The sequence below is a fragment of the Chiloscyllium plagiosum genome, unplaced genomic scaffold, assembly GCF_037043375.1.
Source record: "Chiloscyllium plagiosum isolate Xiang-an unplaced genomic scaffold, Cpla_swu_hap1 HiC_scaffold_6, whole genome shotgun sequence".
NCBI classification, from domain to species: Eukaryota; Metazoa; Chordata; class Chondrichthyes; order Orectolobiformes; family Hemiscylliidae; genus Chiloscyllium; species Chiloscyllium plagiosum.
The window spans coordinates 103,911,627-103,939,170 of NW_028270144.1; the positions used below are offsets into that span (position 1 = coordinate 103,911,627).

Consider the following 27,544-nt stretch of genomic DNA (forward strand, 5'->3'; position numbering starts at 1 on the left):
TTTTTCCATTATTACTTCTCTTGATTTATGTGTCCAGTCTTTATTCATGCTCAGCTCCTGTGTATTATGTAATAGTACGCCAAAGTTCTGGATTTTTCATTAGCAGTAATGATGAAGCTGGTGTGACTATTATTATGGAATAAAGCAGGCAGCACCTTCTAAGTAAAAACAATGACTGCAGATGTTGGAAACCGGATTCTGGATTAGTGGTGCTGGAAAAGCACAGCAGTTCAGGCAGCATCCGAGGAGCAGTAAAATCGACGTTCGGGCAAAAGCCCTTTATCGGTTTTTGCCTGAAACGTCGATTTTACTGCTCCTTGGTTGCTGCCTGAACTACTGTGCTTTTCCAGCACCTCCCAGTCCCTGCATGTGCATAGCTAAATGCATTTAAAAAATTACAACTGGTACATTCAAGAATGAGTTTAAGGATATAGTAAAAGATAAATAACTGGATGTAAGTTTGCTCGCTGAGCTGGAAGGTTTGCTTTCAGATATTTCATCACTTTAGTAGGTAACATCAATGAGCCTCCAGTGAAGCACTGGTGGTATGTCCCGCTTTCTATTTGTGTTTACGTTTCTTTGGGTGGGCGATATCATTTTTCTCAGAGGATAGTAGATGGGGTCTAAATTGATGTGTTTATTGATCGAGTTCTGGTTGGAATGCAATGCTTCAAGGAATTCTTGTACATGTCTCTGTTTGGATTGTCCTAGGATGGATGTGTTGTCCTTTGTCATCTGTATGTAAGGATACTAGTGATGGTGGGTCATGTATTTTTGTGGCTAGTTGATGTTCATGTTGCCTTATTGCAGGAGACACATCTGGATGATAGGGGGCATTCAAAACTGCAGCAGAGTGGGTTTGATTGGGTTTATTTCTCATCTTTTAATACTAGGAGTAGAGGAGAGGCTCTACTTGTTAGGAGGAATCTCCCATTCAGTGCTTCAGTGCTGAACTTTATGCTCACGCAAACAGCTAAGAAGGAGTTCATTTTTGCAAAATAAAGGTTGTTTGAGCACGGTGATAAACTGGGCAAGTACTTATGATATATCGCCAGGACAAAGATTGTCCCTCAAGCCATCACCTTGATCAGGAAGGTGCTGGAAACCTAACCTGTGATTCTAAAAGGATTCATGTGGCATTTCGGAGATTTTACTCCGAATTATATCGTCTGAAAGTTGGAGGATGGGTGGGTTAGGATGGTGTCTTTCTTCCAAGAATCTGGATCTTCCATGTGTAATCCCCGAACAAGAGTCTTTCCTTCATGCCCCATTATCAGTGCAAGAGGTGCAGGAGGCTGTGAAGCAGCTTCAGAACGGAACGGTGCCTAGTCCTGACGGACTTCCCATTATATTTTATAAAGAATTTATAAACATACTGTTAGGACTGATGCTGAGCATGTTCTGTGATTCGCACAGTCATGACCAGCTCCCACCATCCTTAAGCGGGGCCAATATCCCTCTTATTCCTAAGAAAGGGATGCCCTGTAGGTCTAAGTTTCCTATAGGCCCATCTCACTTTTGAATGTTAATTTCAAAATCCTGCTGAAGACTCTTGCACTAAGGCTAGAAACTGTGTTGCCTTCCATTATTAAAGAGGACCAGACAGGCTTTATAAAAGGCTACAGATCATCCAGTATGTTAGGAGGTAACTTAATGTGTCAACAACAATCTGTATAGGGATTAGTGATCGCTCTAGATGCAGAGAAGGTATTTGATTGGGTTGAGTTGCCTTACCTTTCTTATACTCTCTAGAGTGGTTTGACTTGGGTGAAGCCTTTATCAGATGGGTAAAGGTTCTTTATTGTGACCCTCTTGCCTTGGTTCTCACCAATGGTGTGTGATTAAGCAATTTCAGTATCCTCCGAGGCAATCAATAGGGCTGTCCCCTCTTGCCATTGCTTTTTACATTGGTGATTGAGCTGCTTGCAGAGGCCATTCATAGGGACCCCAACATATCAGCTTCAGAAGTGGGGTCAAAGTCACACAAGATTACATTGTATGCGATGATGTCCTTATCTTTTTGTCGAACCCAGCAATTTCGGTACCTCATCTGATACAATGTATCAACTCGTTTGGCACCTTTTCAGGTTACAAAATCAATCTTACAAAACCGGAGGCCATGCCTCTGAGTGGCCTCCCGAAAATACCCGGTTTCGAGGATGAATCTTGATTTTTCTTGAAGTGGTCAAAGGAAGGTCTTCTTTATTTATGTATATTCATTTCTCCTGTTTTTGATCGGCTGTTTAAAGTTAATTTTGTCCATTTACCTGACAAAACCAAACAAGACCTTTGAAGATGGGAGGTGCTTCTGATTTCCTGGTTAGGTTGGATAGCCATCGTTAAAATGGATATTCTCCCTTGACTATTGTACCCTATGAGAATGCTCCCTTTGATTGCCATTCGACAAACATTCAGGAGACTGAACAGTTGGTTCATGCTTTCATCTGGCATTGTAAGCGGCCCCTTATTAAATTAAGTAAATTACAACTGCCCCATAGACTGGGGGTGTGGACCTCCCAGATATCAATTAAGCTGGTTTTTATCTTATGTGAGTGACTCGGCCTGTGGGGACCCTCTTTCAATATGGTTAATATCAAAACTTCCCCTTTACTAGTTTGCTGTTCCTGAACAAAATTAGGACGGTTAAGGAATATTGCCATAACCCAATAGTTATCAATACTGTTAAAACATGGAGGGCAATGCAGCAGAGTGAAGACAATCATTTCTTACACCTATAATTGGCAAGCCGAGTTTTCAACTGGGAGTGATGGACTCTGGGTTTAAATTCTGGACAGCTAGTCTTGCCTGGGTTACTTATTTGAGGGGGACACCATGACATCTTTCGACCTGTTAGCTCAGAAATATGAGTTACCTAGCAGGGACCTCTTCCATTTTTTCCAAATCAGGGATGTCATTCAAAAAACAACTACACTTATAACCGACTCCTACAGATTTGACATAGAGAAAAGGGTGCTTAGTGCTAACAACACACTTTCTGTCAGCAGTCTTTATCACCTGTTGGGGGCGGCTCCTCGGATAAGACTGAGCCATTTTGTAAAGTGAGAGAGAGAGACAGCTGGGTATTGAGATCTCCTCTGAGATGTGGGAGGATATTTGGGAAAACAGAACGAACATCTTGATTTGCAAAAGGACCCATGCCTTGCAGTTGAAGATTCTCCACAGGGTCCACTTAGCTCCAGATCGTGTCTCCAAATCTAAAATGGAGATGTCCCAAGTACAAAACGATTACGGGCACTACCACTCATTGTCTCTGGTTCTGCCACAGGCTCTGGACATATTGAAGTGTAGTATGTGCAATAGAGTGTATCTTGGGGACAGCAGTAGAGATGGAACTGGTCTCTCCTCTTCTTGGCCTGGCTAGTGAACTTGCTCTAGATGCGCATAAACAAAATTTACAATATCCTTACTTGTTGCGCAAGCGAAAGTATTCTGCTAGGTTGGGTGTCTGAAAATCTCCCGGGATTGTCAGGCTGGTATAAGCTAATCATGGAGCATATCCCTTTGGATTTCCTTACAAGTTTGGTGCACCTTAAAACTGACCCTTTTTTGGATTACCTGGACACAGATTTGTCTGCTATATTAATAAGGGCTCTTATATAGCCATAATGATTGTGTTTAATGAACCTTAACACCCAGAGAGGAAGAATTATGAACAATATGTATAACACATTCAGTGGTCGAGAGCTATTGTTTTGTCTCGCTGAGCTGTATAATTATTGTTAGTTATTACTTATTTTTGTAGTTAGTTGATCATTTTGTTTCTTATTTTCATAATATATGTGTACATACTTGTACATGAGTGTAGTTTTGTTCTTTGTATTTTTTATATATATAAATATATGTAAAAAAGAACTGCAGATGCGGTAAATCAAAAACAATAACAAGTTGCTGGAAAAGCTCAGCAGGTCTGGCAACATCTGTGAAGAGAATTAAAAGTTAAGGTTTCAAGTCTAGCAACTCTTTCTCAGAACTGCTATTCCTTAACATTTGTTTCTCCTAATGAAAACCTTTGGGATTTTTCCACCTAAAATGTATATCCTAAATGTTACTTCTCGTGGTTGAAAAAAGTTCGTGTTTGAAATGTTGAGAATTATCTGAAGAAGTTTTTCTGTTTGTTCCAGGAACTTGGCACAGATGTTTTGGGATACTGTACTGATTTTCAATCTGTGCCAGGTTGCGGCATCAGCTGCAAAGTTACTAATGTTGAAGCAATTATGTTGAAAAGTAAAAAGAGTCTGAACAAACAAGAACAAAGCACACACTTACTGAAGATTAGTGATTCTCATGATGTTAATACAGTACAGTCACAAACCACTTCAGAAGGTAAATAGCTTGTTTCAGAATTTTATTGTTTATTTGAATAAAGTTAATTTGCAATCATTTGATTATATGACTAATAAATCTATCTCATTGTAGTGAGATTTTTTCCAAATATATTGAATTTTAATAATGTTTATTGATATTTAGAAAACACAAAGCCATTAAACATCATAATGCATGAAATAACTGATAGTTAAGTATTAAAATTCATGCATTTGCTGATATTTCTCTCAAATTGTACAAGACCGTTATAGAGAGAAATAAACACTACAAGCCTTCCAGGCATTGATGACTTTATCAGACTTTGTAATATTAATATTACCTTTCTGTCACATTTTGAAATAGTTGATTTTGGGGACAATGTTTTATTTTTGTTCATTCATGAGATGTGGGCATACCTGGTTGGGATAGCATTTATTGCCTATCCCTAGTTTCCCTAGGTGACCAGCTTTCTCAACATGCCGCAATCTACTTGCTGTAGGCAGACTGATGGTGATGTTAGGGAGCATGTTTCAGCACTAAAGGAACAATAATGTATTTCTGAGTCAGAATGGTGAGTGACTTGGAGGGGATCATGCAGGTGATGATGTTTCCATGTCTCCCCGATAAGTACATTGGAACAGGAGTAGGCCATTCAATCCCTTGAGAAAGTGAGGACTGCAGATTCTGGAGATCAGAGTAGAGAGTATGGTGCTGTAGCAAAGCAAGGAAGAAGGACAGGTCCTTCCTTCCCATCTATCCGCTCCACCCTCCCCTCTGACCTATCACCATTACCCCCACCTTCATCCATTTATTGTACTCTCAGCTACCTTCCCCCAGCCCCACCTCTCTCCCTTTTTTATCTCTATATCCCCTTGGCTCACAAGCCTCATCCCTGATGAAGGGCTTTTGCCCGAAATGTTGATTCTCCCGCTCCTCGGATGCGGCCTGACCTGTTATGCTTTTCCAGACCACACTCTCGGCATTCAATCCCTTGAGCCTGTTCCTGTTGATAGTAGTAGTCATGAGTTTGGAAGATGTTGTTTAAGGATTGTTGGTGAATTTCAGCAGTAGATGGTACGTAATTGCTACTGAGCATCAGTGGTGCAGGGATCAAATGGGGAAAGATTTCAGAAATCTGAAGCACAAAACAACTTAGGAGGTCTAGTTCAGGATTCTCTTAAAGTTACATGCAGGTTCATTTAGAAATAAGGAAGGTCAATGCAGTGTTAGCATTCATTTCAAGAGGGCCAGAATACAAGAGCAGAGATGTAACTGCTGAGGCTGTATAACGCCCTGGTCAGACCAAATTTGGAATAGTATGAGCAGTTTTGGGCCTCATATCTAAGGAAGGATGTGCTGACTTGGATATCAAGTGAAGATCCAGAGGAGGTTCACAAGAATAATCCCAGGAATGAAGGGCTTGTCTTATGAGGTGAGGTTGAGGAAACTGGGTTTGTACTCCATGGAATTTAGAAAGATGAGGAGGGATCTCATTGAAACTTACAGAATAATGAGATGTCTGAAAAGAGTAGATATGGAGGAGATGTCCTTGTAGGAGACAGTGGGACTAGAGGGACCAGCCTCAGAGTGAAGGGGTAACCCTTCAGAACAGAGATTAGGAGGAATTTCCTCAGCCAGAAAGTGGTGAATCCGTGGAACTCATTGCCACAGAAGGCTCTGGTGGCCAAGGTTCCTAATTCGTAATGGGATCAAGGGTTATGGGGAGAAGGCAGGAGAATGGGGATGAGAAACATACCAGCTGCGATCGAATGGTAAAGCAGCCTTGATGGGTTGAATGGCCTAATTCTGCTCCTGTATCTTATGGTCTTATGATATAACGCCAATTAATCGGGCAGCTTTGTCCTGGATAGTGACAAGCTTCTTGAGTGTTGTTTGGAGCTGCACTCATCCAGTCAGGTGAGAATATTCCATTGCACTGCTGACCAGTGCCTTGTTCATGTGAACACGCTTTGGGAAGTCAGGAGGTAAATTACTTGCTGCAGGATTCTAGCCTCTAATCTATTTATGTAGCCACAATATTTATACACAGTTATTCCAGATCAATTTCTGTTTAGTAGTAACTCTAGGACCATTGGTTGACAGTGAGGGAATTAGTGATAGCTAAATACCATTGAATGTTGAGGGGCGATGGTTAGATTCTGTCTTGATGGGGATTGCCTGGCATTTGTTAGGAGCACATACTACTTGCACTAGTCAGTCCAACCTAGATTTTGTCCAGATCTTGCTGCATTTTAGCATCTTCCTTTCTGCCACGTATGACTCCAGCCAGCAGACAGTTTTTTCCCACAATTCCCATTGAATCAGATTTTGCTAAAGCTCCTTTGTGCCACATTGGGTCAAATGTGATCTTGATGTCACAAGTAATAACTATCATCTCAATGAAATTATTTATAGACTTGTACATCAAGTAACAGCATTTTTAAAACTACTTTTAGGTATAGTAGCTTCTCAGGTCTACTCGGTGTTAATTGGAAACAGAGAGTGGATCACACGCAATGGTTTACGTGTTGGCAATGATGTCGATGAGGCTATGACCAATCATGAAATGAAAGGTCAAACAGCAGTGTTGGTGGCTATTGATGGTAAGATAAACATAATGAAAGTTTCTTAATTGAATTTTCATAATGTATTTAGATGTTACTCATTAGCAGTGCTCCATTTATAAATACTGGTCTTAATCTCTTAGAATAAATGACCACTGCAAAATTAGAGAAATAGGAAAGAATGGCAAAGCAAAAGTATAGGAGGTGTGTGCATGCTAACCAGCGGATACAGCTGCTACAGGCTCAGCTAAATGATTCAAAAATACAGATCGGATTAAAACTGCAATTTTGCCATATACAGCCATGAATGCGGGTGGACATTTAAACAGCTCGCTTGTGGAAGGAGGAGATTCCATTAATAGTCCTATCCTTAATTATGGAATTGAGCCTATTGGTGTAAATGATAATGCTAAAGTGTTTGTAATAATCTTCAGCCAGAAGTCTCACGTGGATTATCCATCTCAGTCTCCTTCGAAGGCCTCCAGCATCTGAGGAGTTGCAAATGATGCATCAGAAATGCCAATATTCAATCGATTTCAAGTCACTTCAAGTGATATCAAGAGTATCCAGTCTGAAAGTACTGGGTACTCCAAGGCTATAAGTACTGATAATTTGGAGATGCCGGTGTTGGACTGGGCTGTACAAAGTTAAAAGTCACATGACACCAGGTTATAGTTCAACAGGTTTAATTGAAAGCACTAGCGTTCAGAGCACTGCTCCTTCATCAGGTGGTGGGCCAGTGCCAGTGCCATTCAGTTTGGGCTTAGCCACTCAGCTCCTGACTTCATTGCAGCCTTGGTTCGTATAAACACAGAGGTCTGAATCCTACATGGTGAGGTGAGACCAGCTGCCTTTGGCAACATTTGAACAATTGTGGCATCAAGGAACACTAGCAAAACTAAACCTACTGGAAATCGGGGAGAAAATAGCTCAATTGGTTGGAGTCATAATTAGCACAAAAGAATTGTGGTTAGTGGACATCAGCATCACAGTTTCAGGACATCAGTGCAGGAGTTCCTCAGAATAATGTTCCAGGTCCAACAATCTTCAGTGCTTCATCTGTGATGTTCTTTCCATCATAAGGTCCAAGTAGGAATGTTTGCTGATGATTGCAGAGTGTTCAGCATCGTTTGCTAAGATACTGAATCAATCTGTGTCCAAATGCAACAGCTCCTCTACAATCCAGGCTTGGACTGACAAGTAGCAAATAACGTTTGTGCTGTACAGGTACCAGGCTTGATTAGGACCACATCCACAAATATCACCAGCTCCATCACTGACTCACAGTAGCAATAGTACCTGCCATTTACAAGATGTTCTGCAGAAATTCCTGTTGGCTTCTTCGCACCATCCAAACCAAGACTACCTATCATCTGCAAGATGAGGGCAACAGATACTTGGGAACACAACCACCTGCCAGTTTCTCTCAACTCCTTCTCCACTGTTCCTTCAGTGTCACTGGATCAACATCTTGGAACTCCATCCCTAAGAGCACTATGAATGTACATTCAACAAATGGATTTTCTGTGGTTTAAGAAGGCAGCTGACCACCACCATCTCAACGCCATCTAGAAATGGGCAACAAATGTCAGTCAGCCAGCAAAGCCCATATCCCCTGAATGTAGGAATAAAATAGATGCCAGGATATAGCCATTTTGATTCAATACACATGACACCAAGGCGGCATGGTGGCACAGTGGTTTGCATTGCTGTCTCACAGTGCCAGAGATCCGGGTTCGATTCCCGCCTCAGGTGAATCTCTGTGTGGAGTTTGCACATTCTCCCCGTGTCTGCGTGGGTTTCCTCCGGGTGCTCCGGTTTCCTCCCACAGTCCAAAGATTTGTGGGTCAGGTGAATTGGCCATCGTAAATTGCCCATAGTGTTAGGTGCGTTAGTTAGGGGGAATGGGTCTGGGTGGGTTACTCTTCAGTCAGCCAGCAAAGCCCATATCCCCTGAATGTAGGAATAAAATAAATGTAGGAATAAAATATCTACCTTCCTTCCCATAACATTCAACAATATTTCAATAGACAATAGGTGCTGGAGTAGGCCATTCTGCCCTTTGAGCCTGCACCGCCATTCAATATGATCATGTCTGATCATTCCTAATCAGTATCCTCTTCCTGCCTTATCTCCATAACCCTTGATTCCACTATCTTTGAGAGCTCTATCCAACTCTTTCTTAAATGAATCCAGAGACTGGGCCTCCACTGCCCTCTGGGGCAGAGCATTCCACACAACCACCACTCTCTGGGTGAAGAAGTTTCTCCTCATCTCTGTCCTAAATGGTCTACCCCGTATTTTTAAGCTGTGTTCTCTGGTTCGGCACTCACCCATCAGCGGAAACATGTTTCCTGCTGCCAGAGTGTCCAATCCTTTCATAATTTTCTATGTCTCAATCAGATCCCCTCTCAGCCTTCGAAACTCAAGCCCAGTCGCTTCAGTCTTTCCGTGTAAGGTAATCCCGCCATTCCAGGAATTGACCTCGTGAAGCTACGCTGCACTCCCTCAATAGCTAGAATGTCTTTCCTCAAATTTGGAGACCAGAACTGCACACAGTACTCCAGGTGTGGTCTCACCAGGGCCCTGTACAGCTGCAGAAACACCTCTTTGCTTCTATACTCAATTCCTCTTGTTATGAAGGCCAACATGCTATTAGCCTTCTTCACTACCTGCTGTACCTGCATGCTTGCCTTCATTGACTGGTGTCCAAGAACACCTAGATCTCTCTGTACTGCCCCTTTACCTAAATTGATTCCATTGAGGTAGTAATCTGCCTTCCTGTTCTTGCCACCAAAGTGGATAACCATACATTTATCCACATTAAACTGCATCTGCCATGCATCTGCCCACTCACCTAACTTGTCCAGGTCACCCTGTAATCTCCTAACATCCTCATCACATTTCACCCTGCCACCCAGCTTTGTATCATCAGCAAATTTGCTAATGTTATTGCTGATACCATCTTCTATATCATTAACATATATTGTAAAAAGCTGCGGTCCTAGCATGGATCCCTGCGGTACCCCACTGGTCACTGCCTGCCATTCCGAAATGGAGCCGTTTGTCACTACCCTTTGTTTCCTATCAGCCAACCAATTTTCAATCCAATCTAGTACTTTGCCCCCAATACCATGTGCCCTAATTTTGCTCACTAACCTCCAATGTGGGATTTTATCAAAAGCTTTCTGAAAGTCCAGGTACACTACATCTACTGGATCTCCCTCGTCCATCTTCAGAGTTACATCCTCAAAAAATTCCAGAAGATTAGTGAAGCATGATTTCCCCTTCATAAATCCATGCTGACTCTGTCCTATCCTACTACTATCCAGATGTGCAGTAATTTCATCCTTTATAATAGACTCCAGCATCTTTCCCACCACTGAGGTCAGAATAACTGGTCTATAATTTCCTGCTTTCTCTCTCCCACCTTTCTTAAAAAGTGGTACAACATTAGCCACCCTCCAATCCTCAGGAACCGACCCCGAATCTATCGAACTCTGGAAAATAATCACCAACGCATCCACGATTTCCCGAGCCACCTCCTTCAGTACCCTGGGATGTAGACCATCAGGCCCCGGAGACTTATCAACCTTCAGACCTAACAGTCTCTCCAACACCAAATCCTGGCAAATATAAATTCCCTTAAGTTCAGCCACTGTTACCTCAGGGAGATTGCTTATGTCTTCCCCAGAGAACACAGATCTGAAGTACCCATTTAATTCTTCTGCCATTTCTTTGTTCCCCGTAATATATTCCCCTGTTTCTGTCTTAAAGGGCCCAATTTTAGTCCTAACCATTTTTTTGCCTTGCACATACCTAAAAAAGCTTTTACTATCCTCCTTTATATTATTGGCCAGTTTACCTTCGTACCTCATTTTTCCTCTGCGTATTTCCTTCTTAGTAATCCTCTGTTGCTCTTTAAAAGTTTCCCAGTCCTCAGTTTTCCCACTTATCTTTGCTATGTTATACTTTTTCTCTTTTAACTTTATATGTTTCTTAACTTCCCTCGTCAGCCACAGCCGCCCATGCCTCCTCCTGGGATCTTTCTTCCTTTTAGGAATGAACTGATCCTGCAACTTCTGCATTATACACAGAAATATCCGCTATTGTTCCTCCACGGTCATCCCTGCTAAAGTATTGCACCATTGAACTTTGGCCAGCTCCTCCCTCATAGCTCTATAGTTCCCTTTATTCAACAGAAGTACTGTCACTTCCGACTGTACCCTCTCCCCCTCAAATTGCAGATTGAAGCTGAATGTATTATGGTCACAACTTCCCAATGGCTCTTTCACTTCGAGGTCTCTGACCAATTCTGGTTCGTTACACAATACCAGATCCAGAATTGCCTTCTCCCTGGTCGGCTCCAGCACCAGCTGCTCTAGGAATCCATCTCTGAGGCACTCCACAAAGTCTCTTTCTTGAGGTCCAATACCATCCTGATTCTCCCAGTCTACCTGCATGTTAAAATCCCCCATAACAACTGTAGTAACATCTTTGCGACAGGCCAATTTCAGCTCCTAATTCAACTTGCATCCGACATCCAGCCTACTGTTTGGGGGCCTGTAGATGACTCCCAAGAGGGTCTTTTTACCCTTAGTATTTCGCAGCTCTATCCACACTGACTCTACATCCCCTGACTCTAGGTCCCCCCGCGCAAGGGACTGAATACCCTCCCTTACCAACAAGGCCACGCCACCCTACCCCCTCTGCCCGTCAGTCTGTCCTTACGATAGCACGTGTAGCCTTGAATATTCATTTCCCAGGCCCTGTCCACTTGAAGCCACGTCTCAGTTATCCCCACAATATCATATCTGCCAATTTCCAAAAGAGCCTCAAGCTCATCCATCTTATGTCTAATGCTTCATGCATTCATGTATAGTATTTTTAATTTGTTACTGCTCTCACCCTTCCCATCAACCCCTATTTCACTCAACCTTACAGCATGATCCCTTTCTGAGTTTTCTGCCTCATTGATATAGTTGTCTTTCTTGACGTCTCTTGTTCTAACTTTCCCTTCAATTTTTAAACATCCAGTTTGTCCCCTCCCTCCCGATACTTAGTTTAAATGTAACGGTGTTGCAGTAGAAAACCTGCCTGCCAGAATGCTGGTCCCTAACCTATTAAGGTGCAAACCGTCTCTCTTGTAGAATTTATGCTTACCACAAAATATACCCCAGTGATCCAAGAACTTAAATCCTTGCTTCCTGCACCAGTTCCCCAACCACACGTTCAAGTCCATTATCTCCCTGTTTCTGGCCACACCTGCCCGAGGAACTGGAAGCAAACTGGAGATAACCACCTTGGACGTTCTGCTTTTCAGCCTTCTTCCTAGTTCTCCAAAGTCCCGCTGTAGTATGTTCCTCCTCTTCTTCCCGACATCATTTGTGCCGACATGTACCACCATCTCTGGCTCTTCACCCTCGTCCTTGAGGATTTCCTGCATTCTGTCCGCGATGTCTTTCACCCTGGCACCAGGAAGGCAACACACCATCCTTAAATCCCATCTGCTGCCACAAAAACCCCGGTCAGTTCCTCTCACGATGGAGTCCCCTGTTACCACGGCTCTGTGCGATGTCTGACTCTTCCGCTCTGCCTCTGCGCCAACTTTTGATTGACAGACCTGGCCGCCTTGCGAACTGGCAGTGTCATCTGTCTCTACTGTTTCCAAATGATTCAACTTGTTCCTGACAGGTACTTCTCCCGGGGTCTCTCGCACCTGTCTCCTCTCTGCCTTCCTCATCGTCTGCTCTCTTCTGGCATGATTGGTGTAATAACCTCGCTGAAGGTCTTGTCCAGAAAGATCTTGTTCTCTCGGATGAGCCTAAGGTCCTCGAGTTCTTTCATCAATATGCTCGGTCAATAGCTGAATGTGCACACACTTTCCACACATATACGAGCCAGACCTCCCACACCAAGCACGTAGCACACTGAACCAGCTGGGCAGTCATGTCTTCACCCTCTTCAGCTGTGGCGTAATCACTTCACTCAATCTCCTTGTCCAAGACTCCTGAGCTGAAGCCTGACTCTTCGATCCAAACTTCCTTAGACCCTCTTTTTGTGGCAAGTCTGTGGACTCTTAATTTAGGTTAGAGGAGGAGGGAGGGAGGGAGACCCTACTTTGTAGGACCTGGGGTTTAGAACACACCCCCTCTAATAGCAATCACTTACCTTCCCGACCGGCTTTGCGCTCCGCCTGAACTTCCACCCAGCTCCCGCCGCTCTCTGCCGCAATAAGACCGTTGGTGTTGAGGTAAGTTCTTTATATAGCAATCACTTACCTTCCCGACCGGCTTTGCGCTCCGCCTGAACTTCCGCCCAGCTCCCGCCGCTCTCTGCTGCGAAAAGATTGTGTGTTCCATTGATAAATTCTCTATCCATAGAATCCTGAGATTCAACATTAACTGACAGAAGCTTAACTGGGCCAGTCCCATAAATATGATGCCAAAGTAGACAAGCAGGGGCTGGAGAACATAGTAGGCTAGGCAGCATCAGGAGGTGGAGAAGTCAACGTTTTGGGTAGTCACATATAAATATATGACTACTGGCACATGTCAGAGGAAGGCATTATGCAGTAGAGAACTACTTCCTGGCTCCCCAAAAGTTTTCCACCATCAGCATGTTACAAGTCAGGTGGAACATCCCTGCTTGAATGGAAGAATGCAGCTCCAACAATCTCAAGAAACTCAACACCAATCAGGTTAAAGTTACCTGTCTAATTGATACCTTATTGTGCAACTTCAGTGATACATAATAGCAGTGTCTACAAGATGTGCTATCGCAAAGTGTGAAGACTGTTTCAAAAGCACCTTGCTAACCTGCAACTCTGCCACCTAAAGAGAACAGTTTTCCAGGCATGAGGAATCATCACAACCTGTAGGATCCCACGTAAACCAAGCTCTTGGAAATATCACCATTCCATTACTGTCACTGGGCCAAAATGCTGGTACTTGCTTCCTAAAAGCACTGCGGGTGTACCTGCAGAGTATATACTTCAGCAATTCAGGAAGACCGCTTACTAGCATCTTCTCATGTGATCGGGATGACAGTAAATTTTGACTGCAAAATATGCTGCAGATTCTCCCACACCCAACCCCAGTCCTGAAGAAGGGCTATACCCAAAACGTTGACTTCTCCACCTCCTGATGCTGCCTAGCCTACTATGTTCTCCAGCCCCTGCTTGTCTACTTTGGCATCCAAAGATTCCAGCATCTGCAGATGTTTTGTCTCTAAAATAAAACACAGTAAACAGCAGGTAACAGTAGAGTCCTAAGATCACTCTCACTCTCTTGCATGAAATAGTTATTGAATAGTTGCTTAAAATAAGAATAGTTTAATAGCACTCCAAATTGCTGAAAGCAATGCAACACTCAACTCATTAAAATGATATGGAAATAGCTAAAAGCGTGAAAATCCATGGGAATCAAACTGAACAAAGTTAGGAAATAGAAGAAAGAAGATAAAATAATGAAAATTTTCAACAGAAGATGCTAGAACTTTGATATGACTTTGGACTAGGAGGGATGAAGGACTTAAATGGTAATACTGCAATAAATTTGCATAAAACAAATATATACAGTGTTACCCGAAATAGAAATGGGAAACATAAGAAATGATTAATGTTGAGCAACATACTGATCAGTGCTAAATTTCTGAGCACAAATGCAAGTGATGTAAATATCATTTGCAGATTTCAGTAAAAATGATCGCTATGGTATTTCCTAAGATTGAGTGAGTGATATATTTTATTCTTCAAAGGTACACTATGTGGAATGTTAGCAATTGCAGATACAGTCAAACCTGAAGCTGCACTCGCCGTGTACACCTTGACTAATATGGGAGTGGATGTGGTGCTATTAACAGGTGACAACCGCAAAACAGCAAGAGCCATTGCTAGCCAGGTAGATATAAGTAAAGTTTTGATTGATCCTTGTGAAGATACTCATTGCGTTTGATGAAATAATTTTTAAAATAGATTTTGCATATGTCTGAGACAGTGGACAGACATCTGAAAATTAGACTTCAGTGACAGACTGGAATTTTAACCTAAATATTTATGTTCCACTCTGTAGAATGGAACCTGAACCCATAATGCACTAACTCACAAGCAAGAATGCTATCAACTGAACCCACAGGATCAAGGGTATCCAGTCCTCTGAGATAAGATCTAGAAGCTGACCACGATTGGTCCTTTTGTAAATAGGCTTTTTTTAAACAAATAATCATAATCCCAGTCCCTGGGTTGACTTTCATTGAAATTACTGCATACTTGTTGATTTCTTAGAATCCAGTCTCCTCACTACCTTAATACAGTCCAGTTGTGAAAACCATAAAGTATGTATGTTCATTAGAACACCTTATGCATTGCCGTCTCCTCAGAGGTGAAAAGTCAGCATTCGTATTTTAAGTTCTTCAGCTTTCAAGAGTAATACTTTTAAAAGACTGTTTCAGGATGTGTAAACAGTGTATATGTAATTAAATATTTGATCTATTTACTATGCCTAATTGCAGTCAACAGAAATTAAAAATACTTCGGCATTTTACTTTAGTGCAAATATATGCAATAAACTGTCTAATTGTTTATGTTTGTGTTTCCACTTTTTAAGGTTGGTATTAAGAAGGTGTTTGCAGAAGTTCTTCCCTCACATAAAGTAGCTAAAGTGCAGGAACTTCAGGATCAGGGGAAAACTGTAGCAATGGTAGGAGATGGTGTAAATGATTCTCCAGCCCTGGCGAAAGCTGATGTGGGAATTGCCATTGGAACTGGCACTGATGTGGCTATTGAAGCAGCAGATGTCGTGCTTATTAGAGTGAGCCAATGTTTATGTTCATATATTTATTCAGCTCTTAACTTGTGTTCTTAGCTTATGTAAAGATAGATCAGGATAAAATTTGCTATTTGTTGATATTTTGTGCTATCATGCATTCTTTGTTTTACCCTCAGAATGATCTGCTAGACGTTGTAGCTAGTATTGATTTGTCCAAGCAGACTGTTCGTCGAATTCGGATCAATTTTATTTTTGCTTTAATTTATAACCTGATAGGAATCCCTATTGCTGCTGGTGAGTTTCTCTTCTGTATTTGCTGCAATATCATGTTACGTGGTACTATTTAATTTTATTCTGGTGTTGCATGCTTATTGCCATTCTACAACCAAACTAATTATAAATTCTGTAAAAACTGTGCCAATACTATTGAAATTTCCAAACTTGAGATTATGCAGCTACCTTCAAATTAAAACTTCCAGCAGTCACTAAGGACCTGTGTTTAGGAAGACATTTCTATGTGTCTTCTGGGGAACAGACCTTATTGGACCCAAACAGGATTATTTGCCTTGAAGCTGGTTGCTAGAAAACCTTTTGGTTGGGAACTGAAAGGTACTCACCCATTTGAAAACACCTAGAAATTGCTTTACAGTTCCACTATAGTTTCGGCAGGAATGGAAATATCTATCGAGTGTTATAACATTATGACAAAAACATTAGTCACTTTGTGCACATACTGTGCTAATCAAGATGGTGTCATAGCACATCACTTATTGTAAACTATCTTTATCGCTATACGAATTACATAACAAACAAGGGAGACATTGTATTGCATTTGCAATGTGAATGTTAAATTTAGACCTCAGTCACTCTCAAGGATAATTACATGAGAAGGATATATAAAAAACAGATTGATATCTTGCATCTAGTGAAATAATTCTGCATTCACTGAAATTGTAACAAAATCGTGCTTCTCATTTCATTGTGAGAACAACAAAGGCTTGAGGCCAAACAAGCAGTATAGAGTTTTTAGCACTGCTGCTTCACAGTACCAGCAATCTTGGGTAACTGTCTGTGTGGAGTTATGATGTGGAGGTGCTGGTGTTGGACTACGGTGACCAAATTAAAAATCTCACAACACCAGGTTATAGTCCAACAGGTTTATTTGGAAATACAAGCTTTCAGAGCGCTGCTCCTTTGTCAGGTAGCTAGTGGGGCAGAACCATACAACACAGAATCGATAGCAAAAGATCAAAGTGTCATACAGCTGATGCAATGTATTGAACAAACCTAAGTTGCTATTAAGTCTTTAATCACTTCGAACGGGTTGCAGGTTTTGAGTCATTGATATGTAAATTCCAGAATTTCTTTCAAGTCACATTCCTGCTATAACTTAAGTTTTATAAAAGAAAAGAGTCATCTCAGCTCAGATAATGCATTAAAGGTGTGAAGTTAGAGTCTGTCTGTATTCTAACCCTGCGTCGGACCAGTTCTATTCCAAGTAGGAATTTATAAAATATCACATGGACTGACTGCCTACCGATTGTGTGCTTTTTGAATAAAATCAAATGTATCTGCGAATGCAAATTCGCCCCATAGATTTGTGTACGTGCTTGCATGTGAGGGAGTGAGAGAGAATGTGTGTGCACGCGTGAGTGTGACAGAGTCTTACTCACTCTCCCTCATTTTCTCTCTCTCACACTCTCTCACTCATTCACACACATGCCTGAGGTGAATCTGTATTTGCAGATACATGCTATTTTGTTCAAAAAGCACACAATCTGTGGGCAAAGTTAACAATCCCACAGCAGCAGTTTATAGTCCACAGGTTTATTTGGGAGCACTAGCTTTCGGAGCACTGCCCCTTCATTAGGTAATCGTGGAGCAGGACCATAAAACACAGACTTTATAGCAAAAGATCACAGTGTTGTGCAACTGGAATAATATATTGAACAAATATAGTGTTCTTAAGTCTTTCATCTTTTAGAATAGGTTGCAGGTTTCAGTTCATTAACATGTAAATCCCAGAACTACTTTTAAGTCACATTCTCAAGATAACTTAAGGTTTATATTTTTTAAAAAATGACATCTCAGCTCAGACAATGCATTAAAGGTGTGAGGTTAGAATATGCCTGGATCCCAGTCTTGAGTCAGACTGGTTCTGTTTCCAAAGTGGAATACCACAAACCCATGGATAACCTCACAATGCTACACTTCTCTAGCTTCCACCTTAAACATATTAAAACAGCCATCCCCTCGGACAATCCCTACGCATACACAGGATCTGTTCAGGTGAGGAGGAATATGACGGACACCTGAAGGTGCTCAAGGGTGCCATCATAATAATGGGGCATGATGCTCAACTCACGGGTCACCAGTTCCGACGTGCCACAGCAAGAAACTCTAATGACCTTGGGAGACAGACAGGGGTTGCACCCAATAGGGTATCCTTCATTGTCCAGTACTTCCCAGGAGCTGAAAAACTATGCCATGTTCTTTATAACCGCAACACATTATTGATGAGGATGAGCACCTCGCCAAGACCTTCCTTTCGCCTCCATTTCTTGCCTTTTAAACAACCACCAAACCTTTAGACCATTGTTTGCAGCAAACTGCCCAGCCTTCAGGGCAGCATCAACCACAACACCATATGGCGGCACAGTGGTTAGCACTGCTGCCTCATAGCGCCAGAGACCCGGGTCCAATTCCTGCCTCAGGCAACTGTCTGTGTGGAGTTTGCACATTCTCCCCGTGTCTGCATGGGTTTCCTCTGGGTGCTCCGGTTTCCTCCCACAGCCCAAAAATGTGCAGGTTAGGTGAATTGGTCATGCTAAATTGCCCGTAGTGTTAGGTGAAGGGGTAGATGTAGGGGAATGGTTCTGGGTGGGCTGCTCTTCGGAGGGTCAGTGTGGACTTGTTGGGCCGAAGGGCCTGTTTCCACACTGTAAGTAATCTAATCTCATCTCATCGCCCTGTCATGGCAACCATTGCAAGACGTGTCAGAGTGTTGGCATGGATGCAAGTATTACATGTGGGGACACCGCACGGCATTTACACGGCAGGTACTCGTGTGACTTTGCCAATGTTGTCTATTTCATACGCTGCAGGCAAGGATGCCTGAGGCAAGGTACATTGCTGCGCGACGTCCATTCATCCATTGTCGTAGTGTCTGGTTGGTCTCGCCAATCACCAGACAGGGGTGTACCTCTCACCCCACCAACCCTCTGCTCCAGTCAGGGAACACTTCAGCTGTCAGGGATATTTGGCCTCGGGTCTTCGGGTGACCACCTTCCAAGGTTGACTTCTGGATAGGCAACAATGCAAAGTGGCCGAGCAGAGGCTGATAGCCAAGTTCGATTCCCATGAGGATGGCTTCAGCCAGGACCTTGGGTTCGTGTCACACTACAGGTGACCCCACTACACTTTTTTTTCTTACTCACTCACTCACTCTCTCATTCACACCTCCCACACTCATATCCACGCCTATGCCCTTTCACAAACTTATACACCATTATATTCTCCAGGCACACACTTTACCAAGCTTGCACACATGCAAACACTTGTGCACACACCCTCACCCCGCTCCCCTCATGCACGTGCATACATACAAGTCTAGGAGTTAATTTGTATTTGCAGAATTATAATTGCAGATAATTCTATTTGCTCAAAAATGCATAATCTGGAGGCAGTCAATCCATGTAATATTTTTTAAATTCCACTTTGGGAATAGAACTAGTCTGACTCAAGATTGGGATACAGACAGACTCAACCTCACACCTTTAATGCATTGTCTGAGCTGAGATCTCACCTCTTTTGAGATAACCTTAAGTTATAAGACCATAAGACATAGGAGCGGAAGTAAGGCCATTCGGCCCATCGAGTCCACTCCGCCATTCAATCATGGCTGATGGGCATTTCAACTCCACTTACCTCGAGAATGTGACTTAAAAGAAGTTCTGGGATTTGCACATAGAACATAGAAGAAGAATACAGCGCAGTACAGGTCCTTTGGCCCTCGATGTTGCGCCGATCCAAGCCCACCCAACCTACACCAACCCACTATCCTCCATATACCTATCCAATGCCTGCTTAAATGCCCATAAAGAGGGAGAGTCCACCACTGCTACTGGCAGGGCATTCCATGAACTTGCGACTCGCTGAGTGAAGAACCTACCCCTAACTTCAGTCCTATATCTACCCCCCCTTAATTTAAAGCTATGCCCCCTTGTAATACCCGACTCCATTCCCGGGAAAAGGTTCACACTGTCAACCCTATCTAACCCCCTAATCATCTTGTACACCTCAATCAAGTCACCCCTAAACCTTCTTTTCTCTAATGAAAACAGCCCCAAGTGTCTCAGTCTTTCCTCATACGATCTTCCTTCCATACCAGGCAACATCCTGGTAAACCTCCTCTGCATCCGTTCCAGTGCCTCCACATCCTTCCTATAGTATGGCGACCAAAACTGCACACAATATTCCAGATGCGGCCGCACCAGAGTCTTATACAACTGCATCATGACCTCAGGACTCCGGAACTCAATTCCTCTACCAATAAAAGCCAGTACGTCATATGCCTTCCTCACCGCACTATTTACCTGGGTGGCAACTTTCAGAGATCTGTGTACATGGACACCAAGATCCCTCTGCTCATCCACACTACCAAGTATCCGACCATTAGCCCAGTACCCCATCTTTTTGTTATTCTTCCCAAAGTGAATCACCTCACACTTAGCTACATTGAATTCCATTTGCCACCTTTCTGCCCAGCTCTGCAGCTTCTCTATATCCTGCTGTAACCTGCCACATCCTTCCTCACTGTCAACAACTCCTCCGACTTTCGTATCATCCGCAAACTTGCTCACCCAACCTTCTAACCCCTCTTCCAGGTCATTTATAAAAATGACAAACAGCAATGGTCCCAAAACAGATCCTTGCGGAACACCGCTAGTGACGGCACTCCATGAAGAAACTTTGCCATCAACTACTACCCTCTGTCTTCTTCCATCCAGCCAATTCCTAATCCAAACCTCCAACTCACCCTCAATGCCATATCTCCGTATTTTCTGCAGTAGCCTACCATGGGGAACCTTATCAAACGCCTTACTAAAATCCATATATACCACATCTACCGCTTTCCCCTCATCAACCTCCTTCGTCACCTTTTCAAAGAATTCAATAAGGTTTGTGAGGCACGACCTGCCCTTCACAAAACCATGCTGACTATCCTTGATCACATTATTCCTATCCAGATGTGCATAAATCCTATCCCTTACAATTCTCTCTAAGACTTTGCCCACAACAGAAGTGAGACTCACCGGCCTATAGTTACTAGGGTTATCCCTACTCCCCTTTTTGAACAAGGACTCCCCTTTTTGAACAAGGGAACCACATTTGCTATCCTCCAGTCTTCTGGCACTACTCCTGTAGACAAAGAGGACATAAAAATCAAGGCCAATGGCTCTGCAATCTCCTCCCTTGCTTCCCAGAGAATCCTAGGATAAATGCCATCAGGCCCAGGGGACTTATCTATTTTCACCTTTTCCAGGATTTCCAACACCTCTTCTCTACATACCTCAAAGCCATCCATTCTACTTATTTGTGACTCAGTATTCACATCGACGACAATGCCCTGTTCCTGAGTAAATACTGAAGAAAATTATTCATTCAGTGTCTCCCCAATCTCGTCCGCCTCCACACGCAACTTCCCACTACTATCCTTGACTGGACCTATTCCTACCCTAGTCATTCTTTTATTCCTAACATACCTATAGAAAGCCTTAGGGTTTTCCCTAATCCTACCGACTAAGGACCTTTCATGTCCCCTCCTTGCTGCTCTTAGCTCTCTCTTCAGGTCCTTCCTGGCTACCCTATAACTCTCAATCGCCCCAATTGAACCTTCACGTCTCATCTTGAGATAGGCCGCCCTCTTCCATTTAACAAGGGATTCCAATTCCTTATTAAACCACGGCTCCCTCGCACGACCCTTTCCTCCCTGCCTGACTGGTACATAATTATCAAGGACACTCAATAGTTGCTCCTTGAACAAGCTCCACATATCATTTACACTCTTGCCTTGGAGTCTACTTTTCCAAGCCACACATCCTAAGTCATGCCTCACCGCATCATAATTTCCCTGACCCCAGCTATAACTCTTGCCCTGTAGTACACACTTATCCCTCTCCATCACGAGAGTAAAAATCACCGAATTATGGTCACTATCCCCAAAGTGCTCACCTACCTCTAATTCCAACACCTGGCCTGGTTCGTTACCCAGAACCAAATCCAGTATGGCCTCACCTCTTGTTGGCCTGTCTACATATTGTGTCAGGAAGCTCTCCTGCACACATTGAACAAACACTGACCCATCTAACGAACTTGAGCTATAGCTTTCCCAATCAATATCAGGAAAGTTAAAGTCCCCCATAACAACCACCCTATTACTGTCACTCATCTCCTGAATCACCTTCCCTATCCTTTCTTCAATGATTCTAGGACTATTAGGAGGCCTGTAAAAGACTCCTAACAGGGTGACCTCACCTTTCCTATTCCTAACCTCAGCCCAAACTACCTCAGATGGCAAGTCCTCATCCATCGTCCTTTCCACCACTGTAATACTATCTTTGACAAGCAGTGCCACACCTCCCCCTCTTTTACCCCCACCTCTGACCCTACTAAAACATTTAAATCCTGGAACCTGCAACAGCCAACCCTGTCCCTGTTCTAGCCATGTCTCCGTAATAGCCACAACATCGAAGTCCCAGGTACCAACCCACGCTGCAAGTTCACCTACCTTATTTCGTATACTTCTTGCATTGAAGTATACACACTTCAAGCCACTTTCCTGTTTACAGGCACCCTCCTTTGAAATTGATGCCATGTTCCTAACCTCAAATGAACTTAATGAACTAAAACCTGCAACCCATTCTAAAAGATGAAAGACTTGACAACAGTCTAAGTTCGTTCAATATATCATTTCAGTTGCATGACACATCTTTTGCTATAAATTCTGTGTTTTATGGTCCTGCTCCACGATTACCTAATGAAGGGGCAGCGTTTTGAAAGCTACTGCTTCCAAATAAACCTGTTGGACTATAAACTGGTGTTGTGAATTTTAACATTTGTCCACCCCAGTCCAACACTAGCTCCTCCACATTCTCACACCTTTAATGCATTGTCTGAGCTGAGATGTAACCTTTTTTTTAAATACAACCTTAAGTTATCGTGAGCATGTGACTTAAAGGAAGTTTCGGGATTTGCATATTAATGAATCAAAGCCTGCAACCTATTCTAAGTGATTAAAGACTGAACAGCTACATTGTATCAGTTGTATGACACTTTGATCTTTTCACTATACATTCTGTGTCCTAAGATCCTGCCCCACTAAGTACCTGATGAAGCTTGTGCTTCCAAATAAACCTGTTGGACTATAACGTGATGTTGTATGATTTTTAACTCTGGTGTTAGTACGTTCTCTGTGACTGTGTGCCCGGTGCTCCAGTTTCCTCTCTCAGTGCAAAGATGGAAAGTTTAGGGTGGGTTGGCTCTACTAAATTGACCTGTAAAGTCCAGGGATGTGCAGGTTAGGTGGATTAGCCATGGTAATTTGGCGTTACGGGAATAGGGTGGGATGTTTTTGAAAGGGGGTGCAGACTTGATGGGTCAAATGACCTCTTTCCGCACTGTAGGGATTTTTTGATTTTATCTTAAAGGATTCACCTACCTCTGCTCGTGTGCTCCCAGTGGCATCTGGCAGTTGGTCGGGTGCACAGCATTTAACTGTCTGGCATTAAATCATTGAGAGAACCAGGAGGTTGGATTTAATGTTCTGTAGTTTGTTTGTTTTCTATCATAGTCTTACTTCAGGAGTTCAATAAATTACTATGTGGCCTGTAAACTACTTAGTTCAACTTCATCATTTTTGTTTTAAGACTGACCTGGTATTTATCAACCAGTTTTTCGTCTGTTCTCCATTTCAAAGAATTTTGGAAATCTTCTGCATATTTCATTCAAGATTCTTGGATGCAAGCTTCAGCTGATTGGTTTCAACTAAGTTAGCATATTTTAAACTTAAAAAGTTACTCTATGTGCTTCCAAATTTCTAGGAGTTTTTTTGCCAATCGGCCTAGTTTTACAGCCGTGGATGGGATCTGCAGCAATGGCTGCTTCCTCTGTTTCTGTAGTGGTTTCATCACTAATGCTGAAACTGTAAGTGACTGAATTTAACATTTTCTCCATGTGACATTTCTGAACAGTAGGGACTAATGTTTAATGTTTTAGAAACAAGTTGACTATTCAAATTATGAAACATCAGTTTGTATTTTTTATTATTTGAATGAGGGGGTAGTGGAAAATAATCTCCACAGAATAGATGAAGCTACTTAATCCTTTAATAAGAAATAGCTATAAAATAGGATTGGCACCTAAGCACAAAAATGATCCTCATCAAAGCTACAAGTGAAATTGAATCGAGAATGCTTACATCAAAGAGCTATCCAGGTGCACTTTGATGTCTCCAATTATGTTTAACTCCACCACATGCTCTATTAACGCATGCCAGATTCTAACACTTATTAAAAGACATCTCATGTCACAGTTAGCCCTTTCACCAAACACTCTTAAGTTGGTGTTCTTTGGTCCTGGACCTTTTGCTACAATGGGAAAGGTTTCTCCCTATCTACCTAGACCCCTCAAAGCTTTGAACACCTCCATCAAATCTCCTCTTAAGATTATCCTGTCTAAGGAGATCCCAACTTCTTCAGTCTATTCACAACTGATGTTCCTTATCCCCGAAACATTCTCAAAAGCTTTCATATCCTTCTTAAATTATAGTAATCATAGTTAGACATGTTTAGTTCAGTTCAGACCAAGCCAGAACTTTACACAGCTTCAACACAGCTTCCTTGTTTCTGTACTCTGTCGTGGTTTATAAAGCCTAGTACCCACATGGCTTTTTAACCAGGTTTTCAAATTGTCCCACCGTCACATATGTTGCATATACTCTTGACCTCAGTTCCTATACCCCTTTTACAATATATCTTTCATTTTCTATTGCCTCACTTCATTATTTCTGCCAAAATGTACCATTTCAAAATTTTCTAAATTAAATTTCATCTGACAATTGTCTGCCTGTTCGAATCAGCCTATCTATATGCTCTTTAAATCAATCGCTATTCCCTACATGGTTTGTAGTACTTCCAAGTCATCCATCCTTTGTGACTGTGATGCACTATCTCAGCACCTGATGACCTTACTATTCTCCAGACATAGATTTGACTCCCTTTAAGATAATCATGCAGCTTCCATTTGTGTTTCTCTCAGCATCCTCCAAAAGCTTACCAGCATATTTGTTGCTGTCTCCTGATGAGCAACAACTCTTCACACATCTTCATCTCAATCTGAGAGTTTTCAGTCCCTACCAAAAACTGTGTTCCTTATTTAGCTACTTTAACTTTCTTGTTGGTTACTGGCTGAGGCTGAATTGGACTGCTTACCATCTTGGAAATCTTATTGACCTGATATGTGCTTCCAGCAATATAATGCGCCATTTCTAAGTCACTTTATTTCCACTCTCTCAATATTATGTGATAATCCGTGTCTCAGCAACCCCAGCCCTGTTCTCAAATGACTACCATTTCCTCTTGTTCTCCCAATCCTACAAATTTCAAATGCTTATGTTTTTGTGAGACTCGCTTTATGTCTCCCAGACTTTACTCATTCCTCTATCTATAAACTTCTAGAATCTTACAACCCTGCAAGGACTTGCACTGCTGCAATGGTGATTGGGATAAATAATCAAATAAATAATATAAAAATACATGATATATAATAGTATAAATAATTGTACAAATAATAATATGATGAAAAACTAGAGCAAGTTTTTTGATCTGCCAGTATATTTGAATCAGACAATTTATGATCATTACTTATATTCTTTTAGAATCGAAGAGCAAGTTCAGTGTTTTACTGATGTACAGAAATAATTGTATCTGCTTAATGTTTAAAATGGTTTGTATGCATCTCTAGAACTGAGTATAATTAATCGTCTATCTTGCCGATCTCCATTTCAGCTACAAGAAGCCAGATATAGAAAAGCTTGAATCTCAAGCAGAGGGCCACATGAAACAATATACACCATCACAAATTAGTATCCGTATTGGAATAGATGACAGACGAGATTTTCCAAGGTCCAGGATCTGGGATCAAACAAGACGCCCTAGTCAATTATCTCTTAATTCCTTGACTTCTGACAAATGATCAAATCAATCTATGCATGAGAAACAGAAAAAGATTTTCTCTGCTGGTTGGAGAGCAAAGTGAAGATTATGGTATCTAAAGTACTTACTTTGAATTCAGAGAGTACAGATTTACTTTTTAAAAATGTGACCAAATAGTACCCATCTAACTGAAAGCTTATTAAATGCCTAGTAGAAACAAAATGGGACTCTTACTTAGTGTGCTCAACATATTAGTGAAGGCCAAACAGCTTCATTCATATTTACTGTTTTTGAATAAAAGGCCCATAGTCTTTTTATTCATTTGAAGTGCATATTTGAATGTCCTCAAAAATCTCAACAGTACTTATGAATTTTTGAGCCTACCATCTTTTTGCAGTTGCCAAAGCCAAGCCAGATAACTCTCAGTTGTTAACACATGAACTGCTGCGCCATGTTTAGATCTGAGTCAAGCTGTAAATAAAAATTTTAAAAAAGATTTTGAATCTGTTTTACACCATTTGGATACATCTTTTATTGGTTAAATTCAAGATTCATGATCAACAAAGTATGTGATTGTTTTTCTCCTATTGTCAGCTTTCATGAGGTAAATAAAAGTACAAAATTAATTACTTTTGGGTAATTTAGAATGAAGAAATAATGTGTTTCTGAATATGACATTGAAGACTTTTTTTGATTTCATTATAAACATTTAATATCAGCTGGGTATGCATGTTATATTACAATCCTTAACCCAGGCGAAGGAATATTGTTACAAGTGTTAACAGTGCAGTTAAAGTATTTGTATTGCCACATATACAGACATCTTCCAAATTATTTGAATTTGAGCTTTAGAATAGATAGCATTTAGGAGAAAGTGAGGACTGCAGATGCTGGAGATCAGAGCTGAAAAATGTGTTGCTGGAAAAGCGCGGCAGGTCAGGCAGCATCCTAGGAGCAGAAGAATCGACGTTTCGGGCATAAGCCCATCTTCAGGCCTGAAGAAGGGCTTATGCTCAAAACGTCGATTCTCCTGCTCCTTGGATGCTGTTTGAACTACTGCACTTTTCCAGCAACACATTTTTCAGCAATAGATAGCATTTCAAAGTCATAATGAACAAAAGGCAACAGAATTAGGAGTCTTACAACATGATGTTTTAAGTACATATTATAAGTGGTATGTTGTATTGTCTTATGTCCATTAAATATTTTTCTTTCCAGCAGTATTATAGATGCAGTATTATAATCACTTTTGTTATTCAAGGTCATTGCATTCTATACAATGTATAAAATGAGGTTCAGATCCAATGAATGAAGTAATAATTTACTGTAAAATTTATCAGTCACAAATATTGATTTTCCAGTGTAAGTTAATTAAAGGCATTTATTGATAGAGCTTGAATTCCTTTGATTAAAAAAGTCCAGTTTTGTACATGCTGCATTTTTCTGGTGTGGTTGGCATTTTGTTCCATTTTTGTTATCAGGGAGGTTCATTTAAAGAAGCAATTTATATTGAGTTTTACAGATGCATCAAGAACAATGTAGATGGTGTTTAAGACCAAGCATTTAGTTTAGGATTGATTTGATATATTAGTATTGTAAAAAGTTTAAGTTAGAGTAATCCATTCTTTCTCGAGGGGGAAATTATTGTGAAAATGTTTTTGTTACTCAGTAGTAA

General features: G+C 41.6%; 1 protein-coding gene across 2 annotated transcripts in view; it reads left to right on the forward strand.

Annotated features, from left to right (window-relative positions):
* atp7b (ATPase copper transporting beta) overlaps nucleotides 1-26,831 on the forward strand; it is a 102,080-nt gene extending 75,249 nt beyond the window's left edge. Inside the window, exons 15-21 of one of the 2 annotated variants that reach the window (XM_043692153.2) lie at nucleotides 4,143-4,344; nucleotides 6,780-6,926; nucleotides 14,646-14,788; nucleotides 15,494-15,697; nucleotides 15,832-15,949; nucleotides 23,758-23,860; nucleotides 25,723-26,831. In XM_043692153.2, the coding sequence (XP_043548088.2) occupies nucleotides 4,143-4,344; nucleotides 6,780-6,926; nucleotides 14,646-14,788; nucleotides 15,494-15,697; nucleotides 15,832-15,949; nucleotides 23,758-23,860; nucleotides 25,723-25,909 (1,104 nt within the window). In that variant the 3' untranslated portion in view covers nucleotides 25,910-26,831. Of the gene's footprint in view, nucleotides 1-4,142; nucleotides 4,345-6,779; nucleotides 6,927-14,645; nucleotides 14,789-15,493; nucleotides 15,698-15,831; nucleotides 15,954-23,757; nucleotides 23,861-25,722 lie in introns of both variants that reach the window. The other variant, XM_087988301.1, reaches the window with a different exon arrangement.
* Nucleotides 26,832-27,544: the final 713 nt, after the last annotated feature.